General features: G+C 38.8%; 1 protein-coding gene across 5 annotated transcripts in view; it reads left to right on the plus strand.

The window, feature by feature from the left end:
* The first annotated feature begins 7,623 nt into the window (after positions 1-7,623).
* LOC134658200 (peripheral plasma membrane protein CASK) overlaps positions 7,624-27,336 on the plus strand; it is a 157,600-nt gene continuing 137,887 nt past the window's right edge. The window contains exons 1-2 of one of the 5 annotated variants that reach the window (XM_063513812.1): positions 7,624-7,836; positions 19,551-20,210. In XM_063513812.1, the coding sequence (XP_063369882.1) occupies positions 19,929-20,210 (282 nt within the window). In that variant the 5' untranslated portion in view covers positions 7,624-7,836; positions 19,551-19,928. Of the gene's footprint in view, positions 7,837-19,550; positions 20,211-27,336 lie in introns of those variants that run through there. The other 4 variants (XM_063513819.1, XM_063513826.1, XM_063513847.1 and 1 more) reach the window with 4 other exon arrangements.

Here is a 27,336-nt window from a genome sequence, read left to right on the forward strand (position 1 = left end):
ATATTGTCACGTTGGTAGTCTGTGTTTTAAAAAATGTTTATACCGTATCTGTGCAGCCCTTCACAGATAATAAATAAAAAACCGCATACACTCCTTTTGCAACTCGAGTTGCGACGATCATTTTAGAGGTGCGCAATCTTGAAACTCTAGTTGCTGGAATCATGTGAGTGGTTAAACTTATATCCAAACTATCCGATTTTTTTGCTGTCGCTGAAAATAGTATGACACTGGTTTTGTTGCTGTTTAGTCTTAGATTATTTATTGCGAACCACTCATTAAAAGCTAATACTGCAGCATTCCCCCTTTCATTTAACTGCGTCATATTTTCAGCAGTTATAATAGCATTAGTGTCATCTGCGAAAACAGCTAACTTGGTATGAGGTTGTGAATTTATTATATATGGTATCAGGTCGTTCAGAAACAGTACAAAAAATAATGGGCCGAGTATTGAGCCTTGTGGAACTCCGCGTCTTATAGTAGCAGTCTTTGATTTGACCACTTTCTCAGTGTCTCCATCTATTGTTTTTAATTCAATGTACTGCTTCCTATTATTTAAATACGAATCTAATATCTCAAGGACTTTTCCTCTAATACCATAATGCTCAAGTTTTTTTAGCATTATTTCATGGTCTACAGTATCGAAGGCGGAACTGAGGTCGAGAAAGATGCCAGCCACTTTCATCTTGTCATTCAGACCTGTTACCACGTCCTGAACCAAGGTGCCTATGGCCTCTCCAGTACCTACTCCTTTCTGGTATCCAAACTGTCTATCGCTTAGGACATTATGAACAATCAGATGTCTTTGCAACCTTACCTTTAATAACTTTTGAGGCGGCTTATGTTTATGTGTATTTAGTGAGATGCCCTTTACCGGCGAGTTGCTCCCATGTCCCATCCGGTTGTCTTCACGCCTCTCTTGTGTCACCGTAGCCAAGTTTCCAGTGCAATTTGAGCGATGAGTTTCAACGCGTGACAACGAGTCTATTTGTGCCTCAAGGTGAGAAATTAGTTCCTTATGCTCTTTTAACTCCGATTCTAGACTTTTTACATGGTTTTTTAAGCTCAGTAGTTCATCCACGTCCTCAGCTTCTGTTTCCATGGTATTATTCAGCAATGAAGAGTCCGATAAAGAACTCGGCGATGTCGGTGATGTTGGAACAGAGTGTTTGCTAGCCATGTTGTGTGTCGATGTCGATCCTTGGCCGAAGTTGGGAGATTGACACAGATTTTTTAATGTTCCATTTTCTGTTTGTAGCCTTTCGATTCTTCTTTTTAGGCCGTTATTTTCGATACTTATTTCTTCAAGCTGCTGTTGGGTAGACGCTAATTCAGAAGTAAGTCGGCTTATCTCTTCTTTCATTTCCAGTGCTGTTAGCACCTCGTTTACTGAGTAGTCCATACTTTTCGATAATTTTTCCTGTGACGGAGCAGCGTTTGTGGAAAGCTCAAGTTCGGATATAAGTTTGGAGCCCGAATCCGCATGAGAACCCACGTGTGGTAGAGAACAATCCTCATCGGGAAATATATTCTGTAGTGCGTTCAAGTCAACCGGCGAAGAAATAATATCGTTTGTTGTCGAAGATATATTCCGTACTGCGTTCAAGTCAACCGGCGAGGAAATAATATCTTTTGTTGTCAAAGTGGTATTAGGAGAAGACTCCGCCTCCGTAATTTTGCACCCATCTTTATCACTTGGCGTGCTTGTCCTTGGACAGCTTTCAGTAGTCTCAGAAACCAATGGTGTATGTGTGGTTTTCATACATAATTTGAGAGGTACCTAAAAGTGGACCTTGTCCACCGTAACTACTGCGATAGTGAGTGAGGTAAGGCGATACTGAATGTTTCTGAATTTAGCCGCTTAAGACAATAAAAGGAAACATTTTTTTATATAACAATTTGTCTGATTTGTGTATATAATATTTATTTTTACAGCAATTTGAAAATTGAATGTGGGGCATAGTTACAATTCCAACCAGCGAATTTTTTTTGAAGTGAAAACTTCTTTAGCGGCGCTGGGCACTTTTTGAGGTGGGGAAAAAATGACAAACTCGAGACAGCGTAAGGCGATCACGTGACCGTAAGGTTTAGATGGCCACTCATTTAGATAGCATTTAAATCAATAAAGAAAAACTCAATGACATTACATGAAAAAGGTTCTAATCTTGTACGGGTTGAAATACGAGGATCTCACAGTTACATTCTACTTTATATCACTCAAATATAATTCAATAAAGCTAGATCTTGATGAAATCGCTAATAAAAGTGAACTCTAGTACTATGGTGAATAAAACTCAAAATATCATGACCAAATATATTTAGATGCGAGGTCTGCAAGGTAACTTTACAATTGCTATCCGAATTTTAAACAATTAACGCTACAAATTTGAATTTCGAATTTTAAACAAGCTCACTGACCAGCAATTTCGGAACAAAAGTTTTTCAATAGAAAGGAGGATGGGTCAATTATACATAGTGCTGCAGACATTTTGGACTAGTCATTAGTTTTCACTTCTGTCGGCACTCCCGGAGTGCAACCCGTTGTTTTTTTTTTTATTGTTACCTTAGTCACCTATGTAGTAAAAACTTTCGGCCGTCTATTTATAAGATACTTATATCAAAAGAGTTTAATATTATTACATGGGTAAAAAAATCGACTTGAACATTTATTTATACCTAACAAAACCTAGATCGAGAATAACTATACTAATAAATTTCCTGCCAGCCTATTATGGATAGCTTTATCCATCTTTATCCACGTGATAAAATAACTGTCACTGTTTAACACCGTGGGAAAGAAAGTGACGGACACCGTTTTATCACGCTGTCACGTAGACAAGAACGACCATCATATCCGTACTGGATTCCGAAATATTATTTTCATTATGCAACAATAGCATATTACGTGCCAGCCTTCACGAGTTAACATTGCTAATATATTTTATAATTTCATTCATCATTGTAGCCTTTTCAGTTCAGCTATCTGTTCTATTCTAATAATGACAGGTTTTGGGATATTAATACCAGACGTAAGTACTCCACATCACCCCGACTTGTATCCAATACCACCGGTTATTACTTGTATTATCGGTGGAGAGCTCTTGACGTTTCCCGTTACATCTGACGAGGGTCCCGCAGCCACAATACCACGAATATACTGCGTTTTGAGTAATGCCTTGTCTGCCACGCCTACACTGTGTCCTATGTTTTATTTATATCCAATTTATTATATGTTACCACCTTAAATTTTTCATCAATGTTCGAAACTTCAATAAAATATGGATGCATTTATGCGAACCAGACACCGACTTAAGTAAATATAAATTTATAAATATTGTGGTACATTATTGTTCAGTCTCATTTTCATTTATTGGCAAACCATTAAAAACATTCAGACCATTAGAAATAACTTAAATTTTTACTTTAGCTAAATAATGAGCGGGCAAAGTTTAGTTTTCCCCGGAGTTTCCTAGAAGTGCAAATCGAGTTTACGAAGAATAAGGTCTTGATATCCACGAGTTTTGATAAATTTGCGAGTAGGTACTTTACAAAATGTAGCATATTTCTAGGCTTGGGAAAAAAAAACTTATTAGCGTGGTAGTTTGTGTATGTTAATCGAACATGTGATGTTTTTTATTTATTTATTTTTTCTCATAAATTTTTACTTAAGTAATACAAATTCTCCCAACTTGTAAGCTATACTTACATACAATACAACTCTACGCGAATGAACTGCAACCCTGACCGCAATAAACCCGAGAGCGGAAAGAAATTTTCATTTGATATTCCATTTTTATGGGGCTACTCGGTCGGGAGTCCCGCAAATGTTACTCTAACGGTGTCGGTCCTGAGAAATAAAGATTGCGCAAACGTTACCGTATTTCTGCCATACAAGCGTTACCTACGTGAACCGCATCTGGCGAGCCATGCGAATTTACCTTTACCTTTATTTAGTTAATGTCAGTTGTTACTAAAATTATTTTTATACTCTTGTATATGTTTTTATACAGGCAATAACTATTGTTATGTTATTATTATCCGGTACCCATGTATTTCTTTGTAGCTACAAATATATTGATTTGGCAGAGAATAAGCATTTCCATCAGGCATAAATTATTGTTATTTTATATGAGTTTTAATCTCAAATTGCCATCATACTTATTATTCGCACTTTCACTGTATTTTCAGCAACTTTGCCACAACAAAGCATAGACTTTATTTTTATGAGCCAACTTTGCTTACGCGAGCTAGCCATAGCCGCTCGTTTTGTTTCAAACTAATTCATATATCGTGTTTATAGCAGTAAGTTTTAATAAATTAACAATAACACCTTCAACAGTTATAGTTTTGAGGGGAACCTATTCTATTGCTTCATTCCGTTTGTTTTATTCCAAGTAGGTATGTATGTCTGTATATATCTTATACTATTTCAAGCTTAGGTAACATTATAACTAGGGAGTCGAAGTGGTCGCCATGGCCGAAATCGGCCGGAAGGATCATCATCATCATCATCAACATTATAACTACCTACTAAAAACTATTTTGAGTTTTCGGTACTTCAGCACTATTACAAATGCCATCTTTATGGAGGAAGTGCTCCGGCTTTTGATTATGGTAGACATCATATCGATCTAGCATACGCATAGCGATCATCTACCCCTCTTTCGAATTCGCTTTTTACGCACGGTATAACAGCTACTACAATCGTTAAAATATGTGTCCCTCAATAAATGAATCATTTTATTATATTATAATATACTCATTATCCATTAGCATTTCTATTAGTATGTTTATTTTTAACGAATATATCGAAGTTTTAATTAATCGCCATTCCGTTCCGCTGTGTAGCGTTTATCGATATATAAAATGATTAAAATCGACTTTTCACATTCCTAAAAACGCACACATAATGTTTTTACGCAACATACACAGCTTTGTAACCACCAAAATGGCAACAACTTGATTTGAAGTTAATTTTGTCAACAGTATGGTTGTCCTTTTTTGATAACGGGCATTTTTTACAAGAGCGAGGAGAGAGAAGTGATACTAGTGGCTGCGCCGTCAAATAGAACAGACAACGTTGGGGCCTTGGATGAAATAGTCTGTACTTTTTAAAGGTTTTTGACATAACTATTATTTCAGATTAGACTAGGAGGTACTCAGTAAAAGTAGACTGAAACTAATTAGCCAGTGGTTCCTAACCTGGGGGTAATTACCCCCGTGGGGGTAAAACTGCTATTTTACAGGGGTAATAAGCTAACCTAATATAACAATACAACAAACGTACACGTTTTATTTTTTATTACCATTGGGAGGAGGGGTAAAATCAGGTTCCCTAGTTAGTCATAGGGGTAACCGGACTGAAAAGGTTAGGAACCACTGAATTAGACGTTGCCTGGTGTTAATCAGTTATCTAATACTTAATAAAAAGCCACAACTAAACTTTCCTGTCAGAGTGACCGTATAGAAATTCAAGCTCTACAATTAATTTCACGATCGCCTGTAAAACCTCGGTAAGATCTAACGGTCTTCGGCAAGTTGTTTTGTAAATAAATTATATCGGTCGTATCGGTCTAGGTCTAGGTATAGAGCCCGTCCAAATGATTGGCGCTGAAATTTAATTATAACTCATAACCATCATCTCTCCCTATTTGCTTGTATCGATGTACAAACTGACGCCAACCTCCGCTATTTGCATGTATGTATCGACATGTAATCGTCGCAATTCGATCGCAATTTATCGATCCGCGAGCGCGTGAATGCCCCAAGTGTTGAACTATTTTGCTCATGTGTTGCCGTCGTCAAAACTGTTTCCGCCGTCGTCAAGGGATTCCTTGTGTACCATTTCTTGAAGCTATAAGACTAATAAGTCTGGCTACAAGTTCTGGTTTAGAGTTATTGTTCATAGGGGTATAAATAAATAAATTAAGAAATGTAACGTACCAACCGTTTTTAACTGTAGCAAATAAAAATACTAATACTGATATACAAAAAATCTAAATCATGCAGTACCTATAGGTACATTTATGGCACTATTCATAATAGTCTGTCAACTCTAACAAGCTATTGATAACCGTTTGTCCCTGTCTGTCATTTTGACATTTGCGTTTGTTAAAAAGAGATAAAATTTGACAAAGGTTTGCTAAGTTTTATGAATGAGGTTGGGGGTACGGTTGTAGTTTTTAGAAATTATTGGTGTCTTTTCTGTTGACAAAATTACTTGACATGTTCTTATTCTATTATCAATAAGGTCGCGACAAGATCATTTTGAACACCTCGCCCGCTTAGCAACTTCTGCTGCTGACTGTACCTAGGTAATGCTGCGGTAAAGAAAATAAAGTGCGCTGGTAAGTTGCAGAATTGGGTTGAGGTTAGTGCAGAGCAAATTCCTCAATGCCCTGTGCATTCTCCTAATGTACCTACCTATTGCAGTAATGGGTTTGTCGCAAAATGTAAACATGAAAAGCAACTTAAGTAAATGTTCTCAAATACACTTGTTATCAAAACAAAACCCGTTGCCAAAATACCATAGATAAACAGATAATACTCACGTCAAATCAGATTCCCGACATGTCGTCCTTTGATCCTAGAGGTATGTAATTATGTTTTCATTTCCGTGACATTTAATTTACCCGCTGCTTACCTTATTTAGACTAAGACGTTATAAGTTAACACATATTTCCCGTTTAACACATATCGCCAAACGGGAAATATGTGTCGTGATGTTCCGTTCGGGTCTTCATCTGCAGTTCCATTTCATCAAAATGTCATGTTTGATTTGGTCACTATATGTATGTATGACTATGAATGTTGAGGAGTAGGTAGGTACCTTCCCTCGATTCCTCATGGATCGCACACGATCAGAACTAGATTTTGACAAAAATGGGACCTATCTGTAAGTAATCAATTAAAGAAAAACAAAGGGTTGCACTCCGGAGTGCCGATAGAAGTGAAAACTCACCTCACTATGTTACCGACGCCCGGTAACACGATACATACGTTTAGCGGAGGTATTCTATTTATTTATTATATATTATTATCATTCTCAAATAAGATCACACTTTTTCATTGACATGTTTATTTACATACTGCCATGACAACGTCAAATTATTTGAACATAGGTAAAGAGTGTGTAAAAAGGTAAGTACTTATAGGTTTTGAAAAGGAGTCCGCAACGTAAATGTCAAATAACATTGAGTTTTTCTTTGTTGAGTTAAATGCCCTCTAAATTATGAGTGGCCATCTTACGGGGCTTACGGTCACGTGATCGCCTTACCCTTACGCTGTCTCGAGTTTATCATTTTTTCCCCACCTCAAAAAGTGCCCAGCGCCGCTAAAGAAGTTTTCACTTCAAAAATATATTTTCCTAATTGGTTGAGAAATGACGGAGTTCTGAGATGACTAATATAAAATAAAATATATATACGTCTTATATATATAAACGGATTGAGAACCTCCTACTTTTGGAATTTTGAAGTCTGTTAAAAATGTGCAAGATATGCCGAACGTCACGTCACTAGTAACCATCACAATTCTACTATGAACTTAGCTTATGGAGTATCTTTGGTATATTATTGTACGAGTATAGTCAAGTTCAATAGCAATTTATTGTTAGCACATGGCGTAGAAGTCCGGCTGTTCTGTTCGGGCTAGGCCTGCCTGGCGGCGAGTGGGTGAATGAAGGCGGGGGCGCCGGGTCCGCGCAGCCTCCGTCGCGCCCGCCCTCGGTCGACTGCCAGTTGACGTCGCGACGAGCGCAAACCCCCACGCCACGGTCGCTCCAAACACGTTTAACTAACCAAATAGTGACAATTAACCTGTGGAAACGTCTTTGTTATCGTAAGTAATCAGTCGTGTGATACAAAATGATCAAATCGGCGACCTTTTCGATAACGTCAATTAGTGCTACTTGAAAGTTATCAGTGAGTCTGCATCGTTTTTGCGCCATTTGAGGGCAATTACAAATGTGTCGGGGGCGTTGAGATGTGCGTTCTCGGCGTATCGTTAAGTCACCTGAGTTGTTTGGAGGTCGCCGCGTCTAGCTAGCTAGCAGGGTAGCTCGTGCTCGCCTGTCGCGCCGCAATCACGTGGCCATTATGATCACTTTATGGCAACTTGTTACAGTTGGCTTATTAGAACTTACCATTCCCTTGCTAGTTGCTGAGAAACTTATAACGATCGATTTTTCTCAATACCTAAATATTTTGTAATATTAGCGCCCTAGATTTACTTATTGATTGGTATATTTAAAATATTGTAATGACAGTTTTCGGTGCAGCTATGTTAGGTATATATCTGCATGCCAAATCCAAGCCAAAATTTATTCCGCACCACTGCTATAGATAATTCTGCCAGTTGGCAAGCTCCTAACATTTGGAACTCTCTTTGTACAAGCTAGTGAGATCGAGTTGAATTTAGAATCTCAAATGTAGTTATCAAGCTAGTAACATTTTTCATAAACTTGGTTATAACTTCCCCGAGTAATAATCTTAATCCTGTCCCTTAGAGGTCGTCCTCCTTTATCAATATATTTTGGGAAGGTCTATTACACGTAACTGCTTCAATGTCGCTTTAACACGTACGGAGAGAATAAGGTTTTCATTAGAAACCGCCTATTTAAAGTTCCTACTAAACGAGAATGCAGGTTTTATGCATTACGCCTTTACTTGATTAATTTCATTAACTAAACAAATACTTACCCGAAATCAATTTGTTAAATTTGTTTTTCCTTTCTTTTCATCTTCAATTTTCTTACATACCTACAGGCATATGTTATATTTAAGCGTTTATTCTGCGAAAACAGACACTAAGTTCTATGTACAAATTGCAAATCGAATCAAAATAAGGACTTTTTTTTAAAACGAAAATCTTATTTTTAAGTTATTCCTGAAAATCCACATTCTACATTGCAGTCTCGAATTCTCGATCAAGACCAGTTACCGCAACTAAGTGCCTAGCCGCAGCGATAAGCGTTCGAGAAATTGAAAAGGATTCAGTTTGAGAAAGCCTGCCCGTTTGTCGGATTAAATTAGCTTAGTTTGCGATCTCGGGATTCGCCGCTAAATACTTATACCAGAGACACACTTTTACTTCGCATTTCTTTCAAGTCAAAATGAAGAATAGTCCTCTTTCACAGATGATTTAATTTATACGAGTACACCCAAGGCAATCACTAAAGCAAGCTGTAAGCAAAGTATAATGTATAGGTATTCTACATATATGTAGAGTATCTTTTTACTAAGCTATATTTATGAGTTAGGTTAGGTTAGTTCAACATTCATTCTCATAATTATATTCGATCATTCGTTTCCGAAGCTTTGCCGGCTGAAAAGGAAAGTACTGTCTCATACCTAACATGCATGACCCTGACCCATATTGGGGTGCCCGAGTTGTCATTTGTTTATATGCACTTACGTACACTGCAGGTATACATAGATAGGAACTGTAACTACGACTTTGGGAGTTGGTACCTGTTTTAAAACGTTTTGAAACCTGTTTTAATTTTTAAGAGATGGTTTTAAAAATGTACTATTAGAAGCGTTTTCGGGCGATCCGATGTTTCAATCCAACCCGTCAATAAATCAAGCATCTAGTTATTTTTTTTAGAAAGGTACAAGGGATAAATAAAACCCTCCAGCTTTGTTTACTGTTTCGTGACCCAGAAACAGATTTCTCTCATCCTCAGCGGCGTATTATGTTTCCATTAGAGCTTGTTGACTTAACCCTTCAAGAGAGCACAGTGACTGCGGTTTTGCCTGACTTCGCGGGCTGCGGGAGCACGTATCAAGGTTTTACGATGCAGAGGCACGCAGCGCTCTGCTGATTTATTTTCATTATCGTGTACAGCTGTGCCGCCGGCGATATTTTTCACCGACCCAGATTGCAAAAAGGGCTCGCGCCTAAAATTAATAAAGTAATGTCACGGCCGTTGCGGAAAATATGCTCGAGAAAAAATACCTCTACATCCATCAACACGGCCAGCTGGGAAGTTTTTTCTTACTGATGAGTTCAGGGAATTCGATGCGGATGCAAAACCCGTTGAGCTCCGCAGAGATATCTCATTGTATGACAAAGGCTGATGACCCACTGACCCAATTGTAGACTGCAGACAGTATGTACCTTATTTGTTTCGCATTCTGGCACTGATTCCTTGCCAACTTATTCATATACATATTACGGCGGAAGATAACTTTTGATTCACTGCGTTCAACTTCTTAATCTGTTACGAAACTAGCTAAAAACTTTGAACATCTCACGAAAAATAACGTTTACACCAGCTAAACTTACATACTTCCCGAACCGACTAACTTCTTCTATTATGGACATACCTTACGCAAAGGCTTTTACTCGTATCTAACCCTTCAGTCTTCACCGCGTAAACCTTGGCTGAAACGTTGTGATCGTGTGTGCCCGGTTATCGTGTACAGTCTTTATACTTAGGTAGTTTAACGGCTGTTTTCTCTTAAATATACCTAATCTTCTTATTTCAGAAACTAAAATTGCGACCTATGCACGTTTATCTAATATCTTTAAACGAGCAATTCTTGTTTATATATATATATATATATATATATATTTCGGGGATCTCGGAAACGGCTCTAACGATTTCGATGAAATTTGCTATATGGGGGTTTTTGGGGGCGAAAAATCGATCTAGCTAGGTCTTATCTCTGGGAAAACGCGCATTTTCGAGTTTTTTTATGTTTTCCGAGCGAAGCTCGGTCACCCAGATATTTTGATTGTTATGTTACCTATAAAACTGGCTACGGATCCGCAAATGTATGCATATTTAATTTTGCCGCTTCTTAAGTAGGTATTGATAAGACTGGCCTACTGGGAAATTAATAGCGTGGGGTTAAAAATGAAATTCTTTACTACATGAATACATTTATACAATTTGGCGTATAAGTAATATTGGAACCTCATTTTCGCAGTAAGGAGTGGTCCGGAAAAAAGTAGCAGCACATTATGTGGATTTATCATTTTATTTTGTAATCATTTGTAAGCAGTTCATTTCTATAGTGATCTCTAGATACTATTCTTTACAATTAAATACACTCGTATTTAATATAAAAGGGTGAATTTGAGTTTTCGCGTTTATATTACATCTCTCATGACACTTTTTGAACAGTATCTTTTGAAGGAAACTATAAGGTATTTCTCATACACATCGTTTTTTCTATAAGTTTGATAAGCGAATTAATATATTATAAAATTATTTTTTCTACTCCCGTACTTTTATTTGTCATTTATAGGGTCGTGCACACACCTTTAAAATCCTACCTTATAGTTGTCAAGACAAGTCTTTAGTCTATTCCCCAAAAAAGAATTTGTGCATACACGCAATATCTTTTTGGCGATTTGGCGTTTTTAATACATGGTTGTGATTTAAAATATGCCGGCCGGAGCGCGGATCCGCATACGAAGAAAATATTAGAAAAAAATAATCACGGCACACGAGATATGATAAATAACAGGAGATGGGAAAAAAGTACCTATGTAGAGGTATTTGTCCTTCAACAAACGATATAAGCGAAGCAGTCAAATTTAATGAGCCCACGGATTTAGAGTTAATAAACTGGATCGAATACATTGACCAAAAAGTGTGTCCACATGAGAAGTCAAACTAGAGCCCTGCATCTCGTTCTAATTAGGGTGACCATAAGACATCTGTATGTGGGATATTAGGATAACATGGATATATCAGTAGGGTGTGTCATTTTCTAAATAAAGTGAAATTTTAAGTGGTCAGGTTTTTTTTTTTCATTTGTAGTCGGCCTCTTTCGTTCATAAAGGTAGGCTTCCCTTTTGTCCACTTCAGCTTTTTTTAAGTGTAAGCGTCATTGAAGATCTGTTTAGCAAATATGACGTTTTTTTAAAGTTGGTGCCTTTTTTCTATTGACGGAAATGTGTCCTACCTATAAAGAATCGATGTCATATACATATCAGTTTGACACACCTAACAAAATATTAAGTATAAATGAGAGTCTGTAATGTTTAAGGAGTTAAGCACTTTGGTTTTAAATTTTGGCAATTGAAGGGATGTTTACAAAAACAACATACCTGACTACACTGGTTGACTCCTGAAACGATTAACAATGTTCTTAAAAAAGTGTCAACCGGTCTAAGCAGTTATGTTGTTTTTGTAAACATCCCTTCAATTATTCTACAACAAATCTTAAATTAAACATGCCGAAATAAAGACATAAGGTACCTATTATGTTAAACTTTTACATTACCTACGTTAATAATAAGAATTCTGTGAGACCGATTCAAAACGTGCCGACATCATAGTCACCCTAATGAGTTTGACAATGTAGTCTTGTATTTTTATAGTAAAATGTAATAATTGTGGCTTTCTTGTGAAACAATATTCCACAATTAGCAATTATTTCACTCCAACAACCTTTAACACAACATTTCTTCACAATTTTTAAGAAATTTCGCATTCACGTGTTTTGAAGAAATGTCATCAAGTTGGGGATACCAATTAATACTTAAAGTTACTACAAATTATACCATACTAACATTTAGTTTTTTTTTGCTGTGTATGCGCTTAGTTTAATCAGTTAATAATATTGGCATCATAATTATTTACAAATTACTTAAAAGATATCAGAACTGTAGTCTGAATATAGCACTAAAATTGTATAAGAAGGTAATTAAATTCAGTAGTTTATTGATATAATTTCTACCACAATGGTATCTTTTTAACATTGGCAACATGTGCGAGTGAGACACAGGGCTCGGGTTTTTCTATCTCAAGTGGACCATTTTCTCTAGTCTGGTACGAACAACTTTCTGTCTCGGTGATAAGGTTCAAATTAGTATGGCAAAAAAAGTGACAACTCGCTCCAGTTTAAAAAATATAACTTCATGAATGAGCCTTCAGAGCAAGGCCTTTTAACTTTTAAGTGTCGTTTCTGCAAACGTTTCCTAAACGTCACAAACACAAGTACCTACGGAAGAATGACAATCAATGAGCACATAAAAAGATATGAAAGGAAAAATCATTTTCACCACACCAATGCGAGGAAAATTCTAATTGTAAAATATCAAACAAAATCAAACCCAAATGAACGTTATTAAATATCTATTATTCAAAATCATCATTTAAAGGTCAATTCTACTAGCCTAACATTAACATATGGAATATGGAAACAACTCAACAATTGCATCGGATTACTTTGCCTCACATGTGGATAACATGCAACTGTCTTATCAGTTTGAACGAACAATCAAGAGAGCTACCCGTTGGTGTGGTGAAAAATCATTTTACAGTACATATGGGGCGACACTAGTGCGTAAAATAGCACTTTTCGTGCGTATGTCGAAACTTTAAAGTGCCATATGTACTGTAAAACGTTGTTCGATACACGTGCGAACTGCGAATAGGTAATTCGCAACTCGTGTCGATTTAAAACACTCCCTTCGGTCGTGTCGAATTTCCTCTTTTTCGCACTTGTATCGAAAATAACTATTTTCTTATTATTGAAATAGGAATGCTTGAAATCGCACTAGATCATTCATATTTTAAGGCATCTTTTGTAAGCCTTTGAATTTTCCTTTTACTAATTAAAAACGTACTTACCCGTTAGTGAATGCTTTGCGAGTGCACGGCTTGAATATTGTATGCCTGCAGTGATTTTGAAAATTAATGTTCGGCGCAGTGCTCGTTATGATTTCGAACAAATTCGGTAGAATATTAATGATTTGACTTGACTCGACTATGTCGCCGTATAATTTCAAAGTTCAGACAGTGTCTTAGGGTCTGTTTCACAATGCCTAGGTATGTAAAGTCTTGAATAAGCTACTTGTCACTTATCTGACGAATAAAGTCATCGTTGGCGTTTCACAATCTTCAAGTAAGCTTAACTGGTAGGTAAATAAAGCCTTTAAGACTTAAGGATATATAAAAGATATACAGAAGGATGTATCTCTATTCTGCAAAGGACATTTTCAAATCTAGATTTCGGATTGTCTTTGCCAATATGTCAATATTCAGAGAGGAAAATGGGGACTACCTTTGTATGGAGAAGCGGCTGTCCCCTTTCCTCTTAAGTCCGCCATTTGTACATTTTTCTCATTTGTTTGTGCACTAAAGTTCAAATAAATAAATAGGTACATATGTCTATTGTGTATTAGGTACCTATATGTAGAATTGAATTTCTCAGGCCTAACCGCTGAGACCCCAAACTGCGGCTTGCCACAGACTAGACAAGTGCCGCTGGGACTGCCGTAACTTAGTACCCTATTATTCCACTATCTCTCTGTCCACGTACGTGAGATCCTTATTTATCGGCTCTGGCTTATGTACGAATGGTTTTTTCTACTTTGATTTTCTAGCCGGTTTTGAATTTTCAAATATGTTTAGCAGGTGCTAATTGTTGTCGTGATTCTGACATTAATTCTGTCTGTACTCTGTATTATTGTAGTATTCGTTTTTAGCCGTCTTTTGCGCCTAGTTATAAAATTATTCGGATCAGAGTAAACTTAATTTTGATCCTGTAACAGGGCTTTGCTTTTACAATGAGTCGTCTAGTAAACGAAAACGAATTTACCTAATATAGAAATACCTACTCTGATTTTTACCTATTTCAATAACGTCTTCTTTAGCATTTATACAAAATACCAATGAGTTGACAGCTACATGCGGAACATTTTAACACGAAATCTTTTCATAATGAATGCTTTTCTAGTATTTATATATTGTGAAAAATGTGAAATTAATGAGAATCAAGATTTATAATACTCTATATATAAATGCGTGTGTCCTGAGCCAGTCAACGTATTCAGCTTACGCGGGTAACGCGCGCGGCGGATAAAAATATTTCATTAAATAATTTGATTTGTTCCCTAGATGATATGATGATATGGGGGTTTTTGAATATTTATCCCTCTAAGTGCCACTTGCACCATTCCACTAACCCGGGGTTAACCGGTTAAACCTGGAGTTACCATGGTTTCCAGTACAATTTGACACATGGTTAACGCTTTAATTAACCGCTTAACCCCGGGTTAGTGGGATGGTGCAAGTGGCCCCAAGGGAGTTAAACGGGGGGTTGTTTTTTTTCTAAAGGGGTTGAGAAGGATTACGTCCAGAACAATTTGTTTCAGTTAGTTGCTTGAAACTTCATAGGTGATGTGACTGACAAAATGCTATGTGTTGTAAAATTAATAACAGAAAATGAACCGTCCCTACTACTATCTTTTGCTGTATAATGTTCTATCCTCATGAACATATATCAACCAACATACGAATCTACGCGTACGATGTTGCGGGCAACAGCTATAGTAATAAAATATTTATTGCTAGATCTATGTAAGCTTAAAAAAAATCCTATACGAAACGAGGTCATTTCAGAACTTGAATGTGTTAAGGAAACACATCGTAACGGAGCTTTTCCTAAAACTAAAAAAATACAAAGATACACGCATCTAATTATCTTGTAGCAATATTAGTCTGCATTAAACAACCACATACATCAATGCAAATTTAATTTATAATTCAACCTGATCGTCGAAACTTTCACACTTTACACATTCGTTTTGAGATACCTACGACAAAAAAGCGAACTGAAAAGCTAGAAATAATTTTTAGTTATGTTAGCTACTCAACTTAATAAATGTAAAACAGAATATAAGGTTCAGTCAGAGTCATAAACAGCAAACGGAAAAGTATAGGCTCATTTAGGATAGTGACTGTACCTGTATATTTTATTTCGATTGCAGTCGGGGACCTTGATATATTAAAATTTTCCCATTCACAGGTCCCCGACTGCAATCGAAATGAAATATACAGGTACAGTCACTATCCTAAATGAGCCTATGCTTTTCCGTTTGCTGTTTATGACTCTGACTGAACCTTATATTCTGTTTTACATTTATTAAGTTGAGTAGCTAACATAACTAAAAATTATTTCTAGCTTTTCAGTTCGCTTTTAAACTGCAGTCGTGTTTTTTAATTTTTAATTAATTTATTTTATTTTATTCATTTTAGTGACCATACATACCAACCACATTTTTTATGATTTAAGGCAATTTAGTTGCTTCAAGGAGCCTTCGTCATGTTGATCTTTGATATGTTAGCATAACACGTGCTTAAAAACCTAAATAGGTCGGACCCAAAAACCAGACGTATTGAAAAGTGCTATGGCTTAATATCTCTGCGAATACATAATTATTTCCTATTAGTCGGCTTTAGGCCTTCGCAATTAAGATACTTGGGGAAGCTGCAGAAAGCGTGCACCTTTCTTACGCTCCAGGCCTTCGGCCCTACGCGAAGCTCGGCCTTCGGCCTTCGCAATTAGGAAACTTGGGGAAGCTACAGAAAGCGTGCACCTTTCTTACGCTCCGGGCCTTCGGCCTTATGCAAAGTTCGGCCTTCGGCCTTCGCAATTAAGATACTTGGGAAAGCTGCAGAGAGCGTGCACCTTTCTTACGCTCCGGGCCTTCGGCCCTACGTGAAGCTCGGCCTTCGGCCTTCGCAATTAAGATACTTGGGGAAGCTGCAGAAAGCGTGCACCTTTCTTACGCTCCAGGCCTTTGGTCCTACGCGAAGCTCGGCCTTCGGCCTTCGCGATTACGATACTTGGGGAAGCTGCAGAGAGCGTGCACCTTTCTTACGCTCCGGGCCTTCGGCCCTACGCGAAGCTCGGCCTTCGGTCTTTACAATTAAGATACTTGGGTAAGCTACAGAAAGCGTGCACCTTTCTTACGCTCGGGGCCTTCGGTCCTACGCGAAGCTCGGCCTTTGGCTTTCGCAATTAAGATACTTGGGGAAGCTGCAGAAAGCATGCACCTTTCTTACGCTCCGTGCCTTCGGCTCTACGCGAAGCTCGACCTTCGGCCTTCGCGATTAGAAAACTTGGGAAAGCTACAGAGAGCGTGCACCTTTCTTACGCTCCGGGCCTTCGGCCTTATGCAATGTTCGGCCTTCGGCCTTCGCAATTAAGATACTTGGGGAAGCTGCAGAGAGCGTGCACCTTTCTTACGCTCCGGGCCTTCGGCCCTACGTGAAGTTCGGCCTTCGGCCTTCGCAATTAAGATACTTGGGGAAGCTGCAGAAAGCGTGCACCTTTCTTACGCTCCAGGCCTTCGGCCCTACGCGAAGCTCGGCCTTCGGCCTTCGCAATTAACATACTTGGGGAAGCTGCAGAAAGCAAGCACCTTTCTTAGGCTCCGGGCCTTCGGCCCTACGCGAAGCTCGGCCTTCGGTCTTTACAATTAAGAATCTTGGGGAAGCTACAGAAAGCGTGCACCTTTCTTACGCTCCGTGCCTTCGGCCCTACGCGAAGTTCGGCCTCCGCAATTAAGATACTTGGGGAAGCAGCTAAAACCGTGAACCTTTCTTACGCTCCGGGCCTTCGGCCCTACGCGTATCTCGGCCTTCGGCCTTCGCAATTAAGATACTTAGGGAAGCTGCATATAGCGTGCAACTTTCTTACGCTCCGGGCCTTCGTCCCTACACGAAGCTCGGCCTTCGGCCTTCGCAATTAAGAAACTTGGGGAAGCTACAGAAAGCGTGCACCTTTCTTACGCTCCGGGCCTTCGTCCCTACACGAAGCTCGGCCTTCGGCCTTCGCAATTAAGAAACTTGGGGAAGCTACAAAAAGCGTGCACCTTTCGGCCTTCGGCCTTCGCGATTAAGATACTTGGGGAAGCTGCAAAAACCGTGAACCTTTCTTACGCTCCGGGCCTTCGGCCCTTAGCAAAGCTCGGCCTTCGGCCTTCGCAATTAAGAAACTTGGGGAAGCTGCAGAGAGTGTGCACCTTTCTTACGCTCCGGGCCCTTGGGCCCTACGCCAAGCTCGGCCTTCGCAATTAAGATACTTGGGAAAGCTGCAGAGAGCGTGCACCTTTCTTACGCTCCGAGCCTTCAGCCCTACGCGAAGCTCGGTCTTCGGCCTTCGCAATTAAGAAACTTGGGGAACCTATACATAAAGCATGCACCTTTTTTACGCTCCGGGCCTTCGGCCCTACGCGAAGCTCGGCCTTCGGCCTTCACCATTAAGATACTTGGGTAAACTGCAAAAACCGTGCACCTTTCTGACGCTCCGGGCCTTCGGCCTTACGCGAAGCTCGGCCTTCGGCCTTCGCAATTAAGATACTCGGGGAAGCTGTAGAGAGCGTGCACCTTTCTTACGCTCCGGGCCATCGGCCCTACGCGATGCTCGGTCTTCGGCCTTCGCAATTAAGATACTTGGGGAAACTGCAGCAAGCGTGCAACTTTCTTACGCTCCGGGCCTTCGGCCTTCGCAATTAAGATATGCGGCCCTATGCGGAGTTCGTTATTAAAATACTCGGGGAAGTTGCAGGAAGAGCCCATCTATCTTAAGCTCCCAGTCTTTGCCCCCTCCGCGGAGCCCGGCCTTCGTAATTAATATTCTTGGGAAATTTGGAAGCGCGCACCGAGCCTGTCTTATGCTCCGGGCCTTCAACCCTACGCGGAGCTCGGCTTTCGACCTTTGCAATTTGAATACTTGGGGTTGTTGCAGGAAACGCACATCTGTCAGTACGCTCCGGGCCGTCATCCCTACGTGGAGCTCGGCCTTCGGTCTAACACTTTGATACTTTGTTCCGTCAAAGTCGGTGCAGAGTTATATCTGAAGACGGACTCTATACAATCTCAGACTCTCTACAAAGAACTTGTTTACACTTTTCTATTCCCTTAGCGCAATTTAGAACATATTGGCTTGGTTTCAAAACAAGTAAAATATGATTTATATAATACCTATGTATAATTTCTTTTTTTTTTATGATCAGCGACCAAACCACTTCCTTTTAATATCCCAACAACAATAGGATAATATTTGGTTTTATGACATTAGCTTTTCTTAACATATTTTGTGAATTCTTACTTTCTCGAAATTAGACTGAAACCCTCATATTGTATATATATTATTGATCGTCTTTCAAAGCGCTTCATTTTGATGCCCAACTCGATGGGTTTGCAAGATATTTTTTTCTTAAAGTTGCGCAATATAGCGTATTTAGTCCGCCATATTGTTTTTATAATGACGTCATATAGCCTATGTCACCCGGGATGACGTAAGGATTCTAATGATATATCATACATCTAAATCGGTTCAGGCATTTAGCTGCTAGGGTGGAACAAAGAAACTTACATACCCACAAACATGAACGCTGAAAAAACAATACACTCCTTTTTTTGGGCAGTCGTGTAAAAACCTACAAGAATCGACATACTGATTCTCATAACTTGCTACCTAACCTTTATGGTGAACTAGAAGTCAAATAGTCTAGAATCGATATGCAATCGCAGCTCCAAGACCAAGTCAGTACAATTGTTATTTGTTCAACTGTAACTGGTCTCGCGGTTACTACCAGAGGAGCAAACTTAAGTCTATTGTGAAAGTTTCCTATTTCGAATCCTTCCAGTATTATTTCAAAGTACAGCTATATTATCAGAGGAGCCTACATGGGCTGCTGGTGAAATTAAATATGTATATTGTTTATTTGGTTCATTTTAACGCACCGGGTCGTTGTTGATGGTTTTCGAAAAGGTCGCTCATTAAAATTTTATAGGTAAGTGAAGTGATGGAGTCTTACGAGTGTTTGCAGTGTTACGGATTCACAGAATGTGCGAATAGAACTAGCTATTGACATTTTAAATAGTTACAGTGTTGCTAAAACGAATTGTTGTCATAATTTAAAACAAAGGGCAAAAAGCTAAATAAAACGCATAGTGTAGTTTTGTAAGCGATTCGGATGAGAGGATGCGCGACTGGCGTTTATCCGCGCGGCGGAGACGCTAGCGGAAGCGGTCGCATCGAGCGGAAAGGGTGTCGGGCCGCGAGCGCGACGACTGGTGCCCGCACGAGGCGCGGCGTCATGCGCTGACGTGCCCCAGGCGCTGCGCGTGTTGCGGCGCGGCGCGATGCCCCCCTGGGCCTGGGCACGGGCCTGACATGGAGGAAGGCGGCTATTGGCGGCCATCTTGCTCGACGCTGTCGCTTGCTGAGCACCATGGCAGCGCCACACACCTGTGTGCGCGCCACGCGCCACAGCCCGCGCGGCTCGCTCACCGCCACCCGCCCCACACCCATCACCCGCACGTGCACCAGCACGCGCACGCGCATCATCTGCCGCAACACACTCACGCGGCGCACACTTCGCATGCCTCAACGTCGTGCCCGGTACACAGCCCATTCAGGCAACCCACGCCCGAATATTGTGCAGCACATTCACAGGTTAGATTTCGTTCCTATCCCTGAAACAGATTTTTTATATTTTTCAAAGGGACATAGATGATGCGGCAGAATAGATGACCCTGAATTGGAGAAACATGGTTGGTTACTTCCCTGATTTTCCATTTCTGGATCTCCTATACTGCTTGGAATATCAATCGCTTCAGTGGTCACGCAAGACGACGGAGCAGCAACGTGGGACGTAGCCGTGAACGATTTTCGGCGCCAAGTCACGCGGTTGCGGCATCTGCTAATAATTTATTATAGAGGAACAGCCTCAACGAATGGGGACAACATTTTCAATATATGATATGATTTATTTACCTCACAATATACAATACAATTTCATTTAAAATTGCACATGGTAAATTCTTAGTAATTAATATTGTGATTTGTACAATTAGGTATATAAATATCAAAATATCAGGGACAATCAATATTTCATAATAGCGATATTGAATATTATTTTTGTAAGTAAGATAATTATTGAAAGATGCCATGTTTAATTTTGAACCAATTTTTTTTTTATATTATTCTTAATATTACGTATGTTATCACTGTTATCAGGTTTGACTAAACAAATTATAAGCTATGTTGTTGTTAAGATAAATAATGCTAATAACCCGTCACAGTACTGCAGCTGGTCTTGATAGATGGTGTCTTCGTCCTTAATACACATAATGGACGGACGGGATCGATTCGCGAAGCTAGTACCTGCAACGGCTACCTTTGCGAAGCGTCTTCGCGGTATTCTTAATGACTTATTCTCGCTTTATTTATTTTTAACTGAAAAACCATAAGCCTTTCTTATTTTCTTCGAGCGGGTCATTAGGTACCTAAGTAAACTCATACATCAAATAGGAATAAAATTACTTCTGTTTGATGGATTATGATCCATCCTTTTTAGGGTTCCGTAGCCAAATGGCAAAAAACGGAACCCTTATAGATTTGTCATGTCTGTCTGTCTGTCTGTCTGTCTGTCCGTCTGTCCGTCTGTCCGTCTGTCTGTCCGTCCGTATGTCACAGCCACTTTTCTCCGAAACTATAAGAACTATACTGTTGAAACTTGGTAAGTAGATGTATTCTGTGAACCGCATTAAGATTTTCACACAAAAATAGAAAAAAAACAATAAATTTTTGGGGTTCCCCATACTTCGAACTGAAACTCAAAATTTTTTTTTTTCATCAAACCCATACGTGTGGGGTATCTATGGATAGGTGTTCAAAAATGATATTGAGGTTTCTAATATCATTTTTTTCTAAACTGAATAGTTTGCGCGAGAGACACTTCCAAAGTGGTAAAATGTGTGTGTCCCCCCCCTAACTTCTAAAATAAGAGAATGATAAAACTAAAAAAAAAATATGATGTACATTACCATGTAAACTTCCACCGAAAATTGGTTTGAATGAGATCTAGCAAGTAGTTTTTTTTTAATACGTCATAAATCGCCTAAATACGGAACCCTTCATGGGCGAGTCCGACTCGCACTTGGCCGCTTTTTTTTTCAATCGCGAGGCGTTAGTAATTTTTTCGGCTATATTGTTTATATTTTACAAGTAATTCATATCATGAAATAATAATTGTAACATTATCACAAATAGTGACAGGATAGCTGCTCCCAGAGATATCCCTTTGTACAGAATAGCCTTGGTTACACTCGTAGCTACATTCGATTTCAAATTTGTTGGCTGCGAGACTTACAATTTTGTACCTGTTCCGTTTTTGATGGGATAAAACATAAAAGCTACGTCTAAAATAAAGACACTAATATAGTGTTTCGTTTATTTTCAGTTTATCAAAAGTAACATTTTGGTCAATGATGGTCCAGAAATGCCGCTATTGACGGCTGACTGATCAAATCCATATCAGTTTCAGGACAACAAGTTAAAATCAGAATCAGGCTCACGAATCCTCCACTGAAAATTTCCCAATAATAAATTATTGTTAAAGCTATATATTATATTTATTTAGTTGCAGTAACATAGATGTTACTTATTTGATTTTGGTACAATGTTTGAATTACTAAAACGTTGAGGCAAATTATCAAACTCAAAATTACATTACTATCCACTGAGCTTATTGGTAACGAATATTTTATCTTTGAAAAGGAATTCAAATTAGAAAGGCTCAACTGAATCAACTTAATTAGATTTGCTGCCTTGATAATGTAATGTTTTCAGTAGCCTCCACGATTTGAAATGACCGGGCTCATAATGGACATATTTAATTTTATTCGACCATCAGAAAGTCGGGTGCATTATGCTTCCATCTGTGGCGATACGAAATAAAGTGAAAATAATACGCTATCATGTTATTATGACTTATTTTAAACTGTCTTTGCTATGATCCTATATACCTAACAAATCCTAAAATTATTGGCTGTTAGGTTTAAAACTGCTACAACTTAAAACATGGCAGCAGCCAGATATCATAAATATATTTTTGGACGCATGCCAAATCTTGACTGTCACTAAAATATAAGCCCCTTATCTACTCATTGTGACAGGGGTTCTCGCCTTCTGTTTAAAGCCGGCTGGTACTTAACATGCTACATTCACGTACGAAAACGGACAAACAGTCACATTATTGAACGGCAATATGCGTTACTTTTGGTTCATATTTAAGTTCATAAAGAAATATTATATAAACACTAAACAGTTAAGTCCAGATTCTTAAACTTCGTGGACAATACATTTTATAAAGTGACTCCATATAAATCAGCAACGAAACAGCCCGGCCCGAAGTAGTTATTCATCCAACATGCAGTTAACGAATGTTACAACGTGCCGTATCCCAATTTGGTCCCTCATTGTGGTTCTCACAGTTCATGGCATAATTTATTAACAAGCCTAGAAAATTGGCTTTGAAAATTAGTCAACGAGCGTATAGTAGCTGCAGAGTAGGTGCGTTCATATACGCTTCACCTAAGCTACGGCGAGGCGTTTGTCAGCATAAATCCGTAGGCACGCCCGGCTTTCCTGGCCCCTCGGTTTGTCTTTGTCTTGTCGGACTGGACAATACTCTACTCTATCCATATGTGAATCAAATTTGATCGTTTCCCTATCAATGAAACCAGTAGCCTTACCACGACTGTCTTAGCAATGTCAAACTTACATATTGGCTAACGTTTACGTAACTTACTTTCTATGCAATCTAGCATCTCGCTCGTTCTCGAGTATTGGTGCGAGCATGCGCTAGCGAATATGTCAGTGTTAAACTGGTACAATAGAAAATTTCCTTATTTAATATTTAGTTTAAAACAATAAACTTAAGGGTGTTTATACTGTTATTGTTTTATCACTTTAATTTATATTTGCGGTTATATAAACACTAGCTGTTGCCCGCGACTTTGTTCGAGTGGATTTTGATATTGGTTGTTGGAATTCTGTTAAAAGGTTCGTATGAACTATGAACATTGTGCACCAAAAAAATTAAAATATGAACTATATTCACACGACATCTCTAATCCATATTTTTTCATGTTGATGTTGCCTATAATTTTTTTCCTCTGTAATTTTGGAATTGCACAATTTCGCATCCTGTTCATTTTGTCTTGTTTATGTATAAAGGAATTTGATTTTTAAAAACTAAGCTTTCAAATTATGTATTTATTAATAGCTTGTTTCGATACTATATCAGGCAAAACACTTGGGACCAAATTTAAGGAAGGATATATACCTAATTACAAACAAAAGATAAATTTGGCGTTCTGAGAATTGGGGAACGGCGCAAGAAAGGGTAGGGATCGTTAGTGAGTTATTAAGTTTTATATGCTAACCCCTGTCAAAAGGAACATTTGTGGCTTAAGTAGTTACATACTCTACTTAAAGTTGTATAGGTACGGGTCACGGTCGTGGACTTGCGATTCCAAAATAGTACCTTTATTTTAATCTCACGTTATTTAACCAGGGTATTATTACTAACGATCGCTTTAATATTAATAGCCTAGATAACATTAACAAAGTATAGTAAAGATAAAATTAAGTGTTTAGCGTTTATATAATATTTCTTTATGAACTTAAATATCCGTCCGACTCGCACTTGGCCGGTTTTTTAGCATTAGAAAAAAGGTAAACAATCTTTATGTGTCTTTTAATTGAAAAACATGTTTTAAAAATAAGTCACGGCACATATGTAACAATTTATGAATCTAATACGACCATTTATATTCTTTTGCTGTCATAAGTATAAGTTACTGATTTTTAAAAAGCGTTTTTCAATTAAAAGACATGTCAAGATCGCTTACCTTCTTTCTAATGCTAAAAAAAACGAACTATAACTTAATTATTTATTTTTATCGTATGGCATTAAAGTTACTGGACTTAATAGTATGTATGTCGTATAACGAACTGTAAGTTCCATATCGGTCACAAAACATAATTATTGTATATTAGGGGCATTTCACGTCAAGCGGACAAGGAAAAAAAGTGAGGTCGTGGATTTTGTTTATATTCCGGTCAATTATATTACTAGTAAGCATAAATATGTACACACATTTATTATCTCCTGTCACTCTTTATTGCCTAGTTATGGGCTATTGAAGAATTAACCATGTTTGAGAAAATACATTTTTTAACGTTTTACTGAGAATCTAGGATATTTTTATTTTTTATAAAATACAAATGACACTGTTTCAAATAGTAAAAAGGATGTTTTTTTTAATGACTTGGTAAACATTTTTTTTTTTTATTTTTGTTGTAGAAAACCGAAAGTAAAGTTTTTACGTGAGATTTTGAGTCACTTCGACGGAACCCTTATAGATTCGTCATGTCTGTCTGTCTGTCTGTCCGTCTGTCTGTCCGTCCGTATGTCACAGCCACTTTTCTCCGAAACTATAAGAACTATACTGTTGAAACTTGATAAGTAGATGTATTCTGTGAACCGCATTAAGATTTTCACACAAAAATAGAAAAAAAAAACAATAAATTTTTGGGGTTCCCCATACTTCGAACTGAAACTCAAAAATTTTTTTTTCATCAAACCCATACGTGTGGGGTATCTATGGATAGGTCTTCAAAAATGATATTGAGGTTTCTAATATCATTTTTTTCTAAACTGAATAGTTTGCGCGAGAGACACTTCCAAAGTGGTAAAATGTGTGTCCCCCCCCCTGTAACTTCTAAAATAAGAGAATGATAAAACTAAAAAAATATATGATGTGCATTACCATGTAAACTTCCACCGAAAATTGGTTTGAACGAGATCTAGTAAGTAGTTTTTTTTATACGTCATAAATCGCCTAAATACGGAACCCTTCATGGGCGAGTCCGACTCGCACTTGGCCGCTTTTTCTTTAGTGTATGATATCCAGATGATATCTATTTCAGTTTATAAATACTCGTATTGTTTTAATGATTGCTTCGAACATACCTACCACAGACACAGCTATCTAATAACTACAAGAACAAGAACACGCTCCTTAAAGTCGCTATTAACGTCAGTATGTTACCCCTGCGTGTTAATGACGCCTAAGTAATCGCAATTCAAGTTAGACGACTCCAACCGACGACTGTGTAGCCGTAACTTTAATTCGGTGTTATATCCACTGAGTTGATTCAAGCCGACGAATGATTCTTTACCATCAGCACTTTGCTTGATTGAAGAAACCTTTCTTTGCTTAAAAATCTCTTCATTCATGTTCATCTCTATTTGCTTTTAAACTGAAAAAATAAGCAAAAAATTTATTTACAAACAAGATATATTCAGTGGTATTACTAAAAGAAATTAATAACTAGCTTAAATCTAAAATAGGCGCTTGAGGCCTTGTACCAAGGATGCTGGCGACATTTCCTCGCTGTATCGCAATGCTGATACGTTGTGCGAGGTAGCCGCCAGCTCTTTGGTCACCAGTTACGTCAACCAGACGCTTCGCGATTTCTGCGAACAACTTATGCGCGCTGGGACCCCATGGACCTAGAGTTTCAACTCCAAATGGTACAAAATGGTACTTATGGTACTGGAAATAATTTTCTTGTTCTTTCAACGTGTCGGCGTGCAATTCTCATACAAGCTGCAGTCGGGTTGCAGTCCGTCTTTACCGGCCCTTAACTTACCTTACCGGGATTCGAACCCAGGACCATCGGCTTCACAGGCATGGTCACTACCCACTAGGCCTGACCGGTCGTCAAGTTTGTATCATAAGGCGATTTCGCGCGGCCGCGTTGTATCCTCTTAATAATAAACGACAGCTTGTGGCGAGCTGTTGGGGAGTAACGACCCCTCGGACCCGAATGCTCCAGAGAGTCGGTCAGGGTCTCCGTCTCCGGCGTGTCTTCGTCGGTCGGAGTGGACCCGCAGGACTCTCAGCTCTGGCTTGCCTTCATTGGCCGTCCAGAGAGGAGTCGTTAGAGCTATATGCTCCAGGGGTGGAAGTGAAAGATGCATAAGACGCGAGTTGGCACAGTGGCTGTTAACAGCCACTGGGTAGAAAGCGGCGCACACCTCTCGACACCCCTGAGCTGCTCACACCGATGTTGCTCCTGGTCGTCATCAAGATGGCAGTTTCAGGAGCCCATCATCTAGGCAGCGGCAAGTCACCACCTGCCTCGATAACGTGTGTTAGCATTGTTATGGCAGGTGTCCGGACTACTTTACAATAACAACAACAACAACATCATGTCCACCTAAACTTCAATCCATAGACCGGTATACTGTTCACTTTTTCTACAATAGTCACAATGCCTGCTGCGCCCGGCTCATGGGTGTCTATTGTTGCACATGACATTAAAGCTCTCCAAAGGGCCTCTACGTGTTGGATCTATATCCCCACGCAACTCTATCAAAAGACCGGGATTTATAGGTCCGTGAAGTCCAAAACGACAAAATAATTAAGTCCACTGCGCTGTGGTAGTAATCAACCAGTTATGCCTATCTTAACGAAATTACTTAGATTTGATATCGTCGAGCCATAAAACTCGTGAATGCGAGGTATGTGTATGATTGATTTAATGCAATTTGCCGGCAGCATTGACCAAACAACGATTTGGCTGCAATGTCTCTGATATACTTGTTCATTTTATTGGTAGCAGGTTTAGCTCATGCTAAGCATGATTATGTTAAAGACGGGCGTGAGTACCTAAGAATCATTTTTTTTTTTGTTATCATGATTTAGTAAAACGGAACATAAAA

This window comes from Cydia amplana, chromosome 2 (genome assembly GCF_948474715.1).
Source record: "Cydia amplana chromosome 2, ilCydAmpl1.1, whole genome shotgun sequence".
NCBI lineage: Eukaryota > Metazoa > Arthropoda > Insecta > Lepidoptera > Tortricidae > Cydia > Cydia amplana.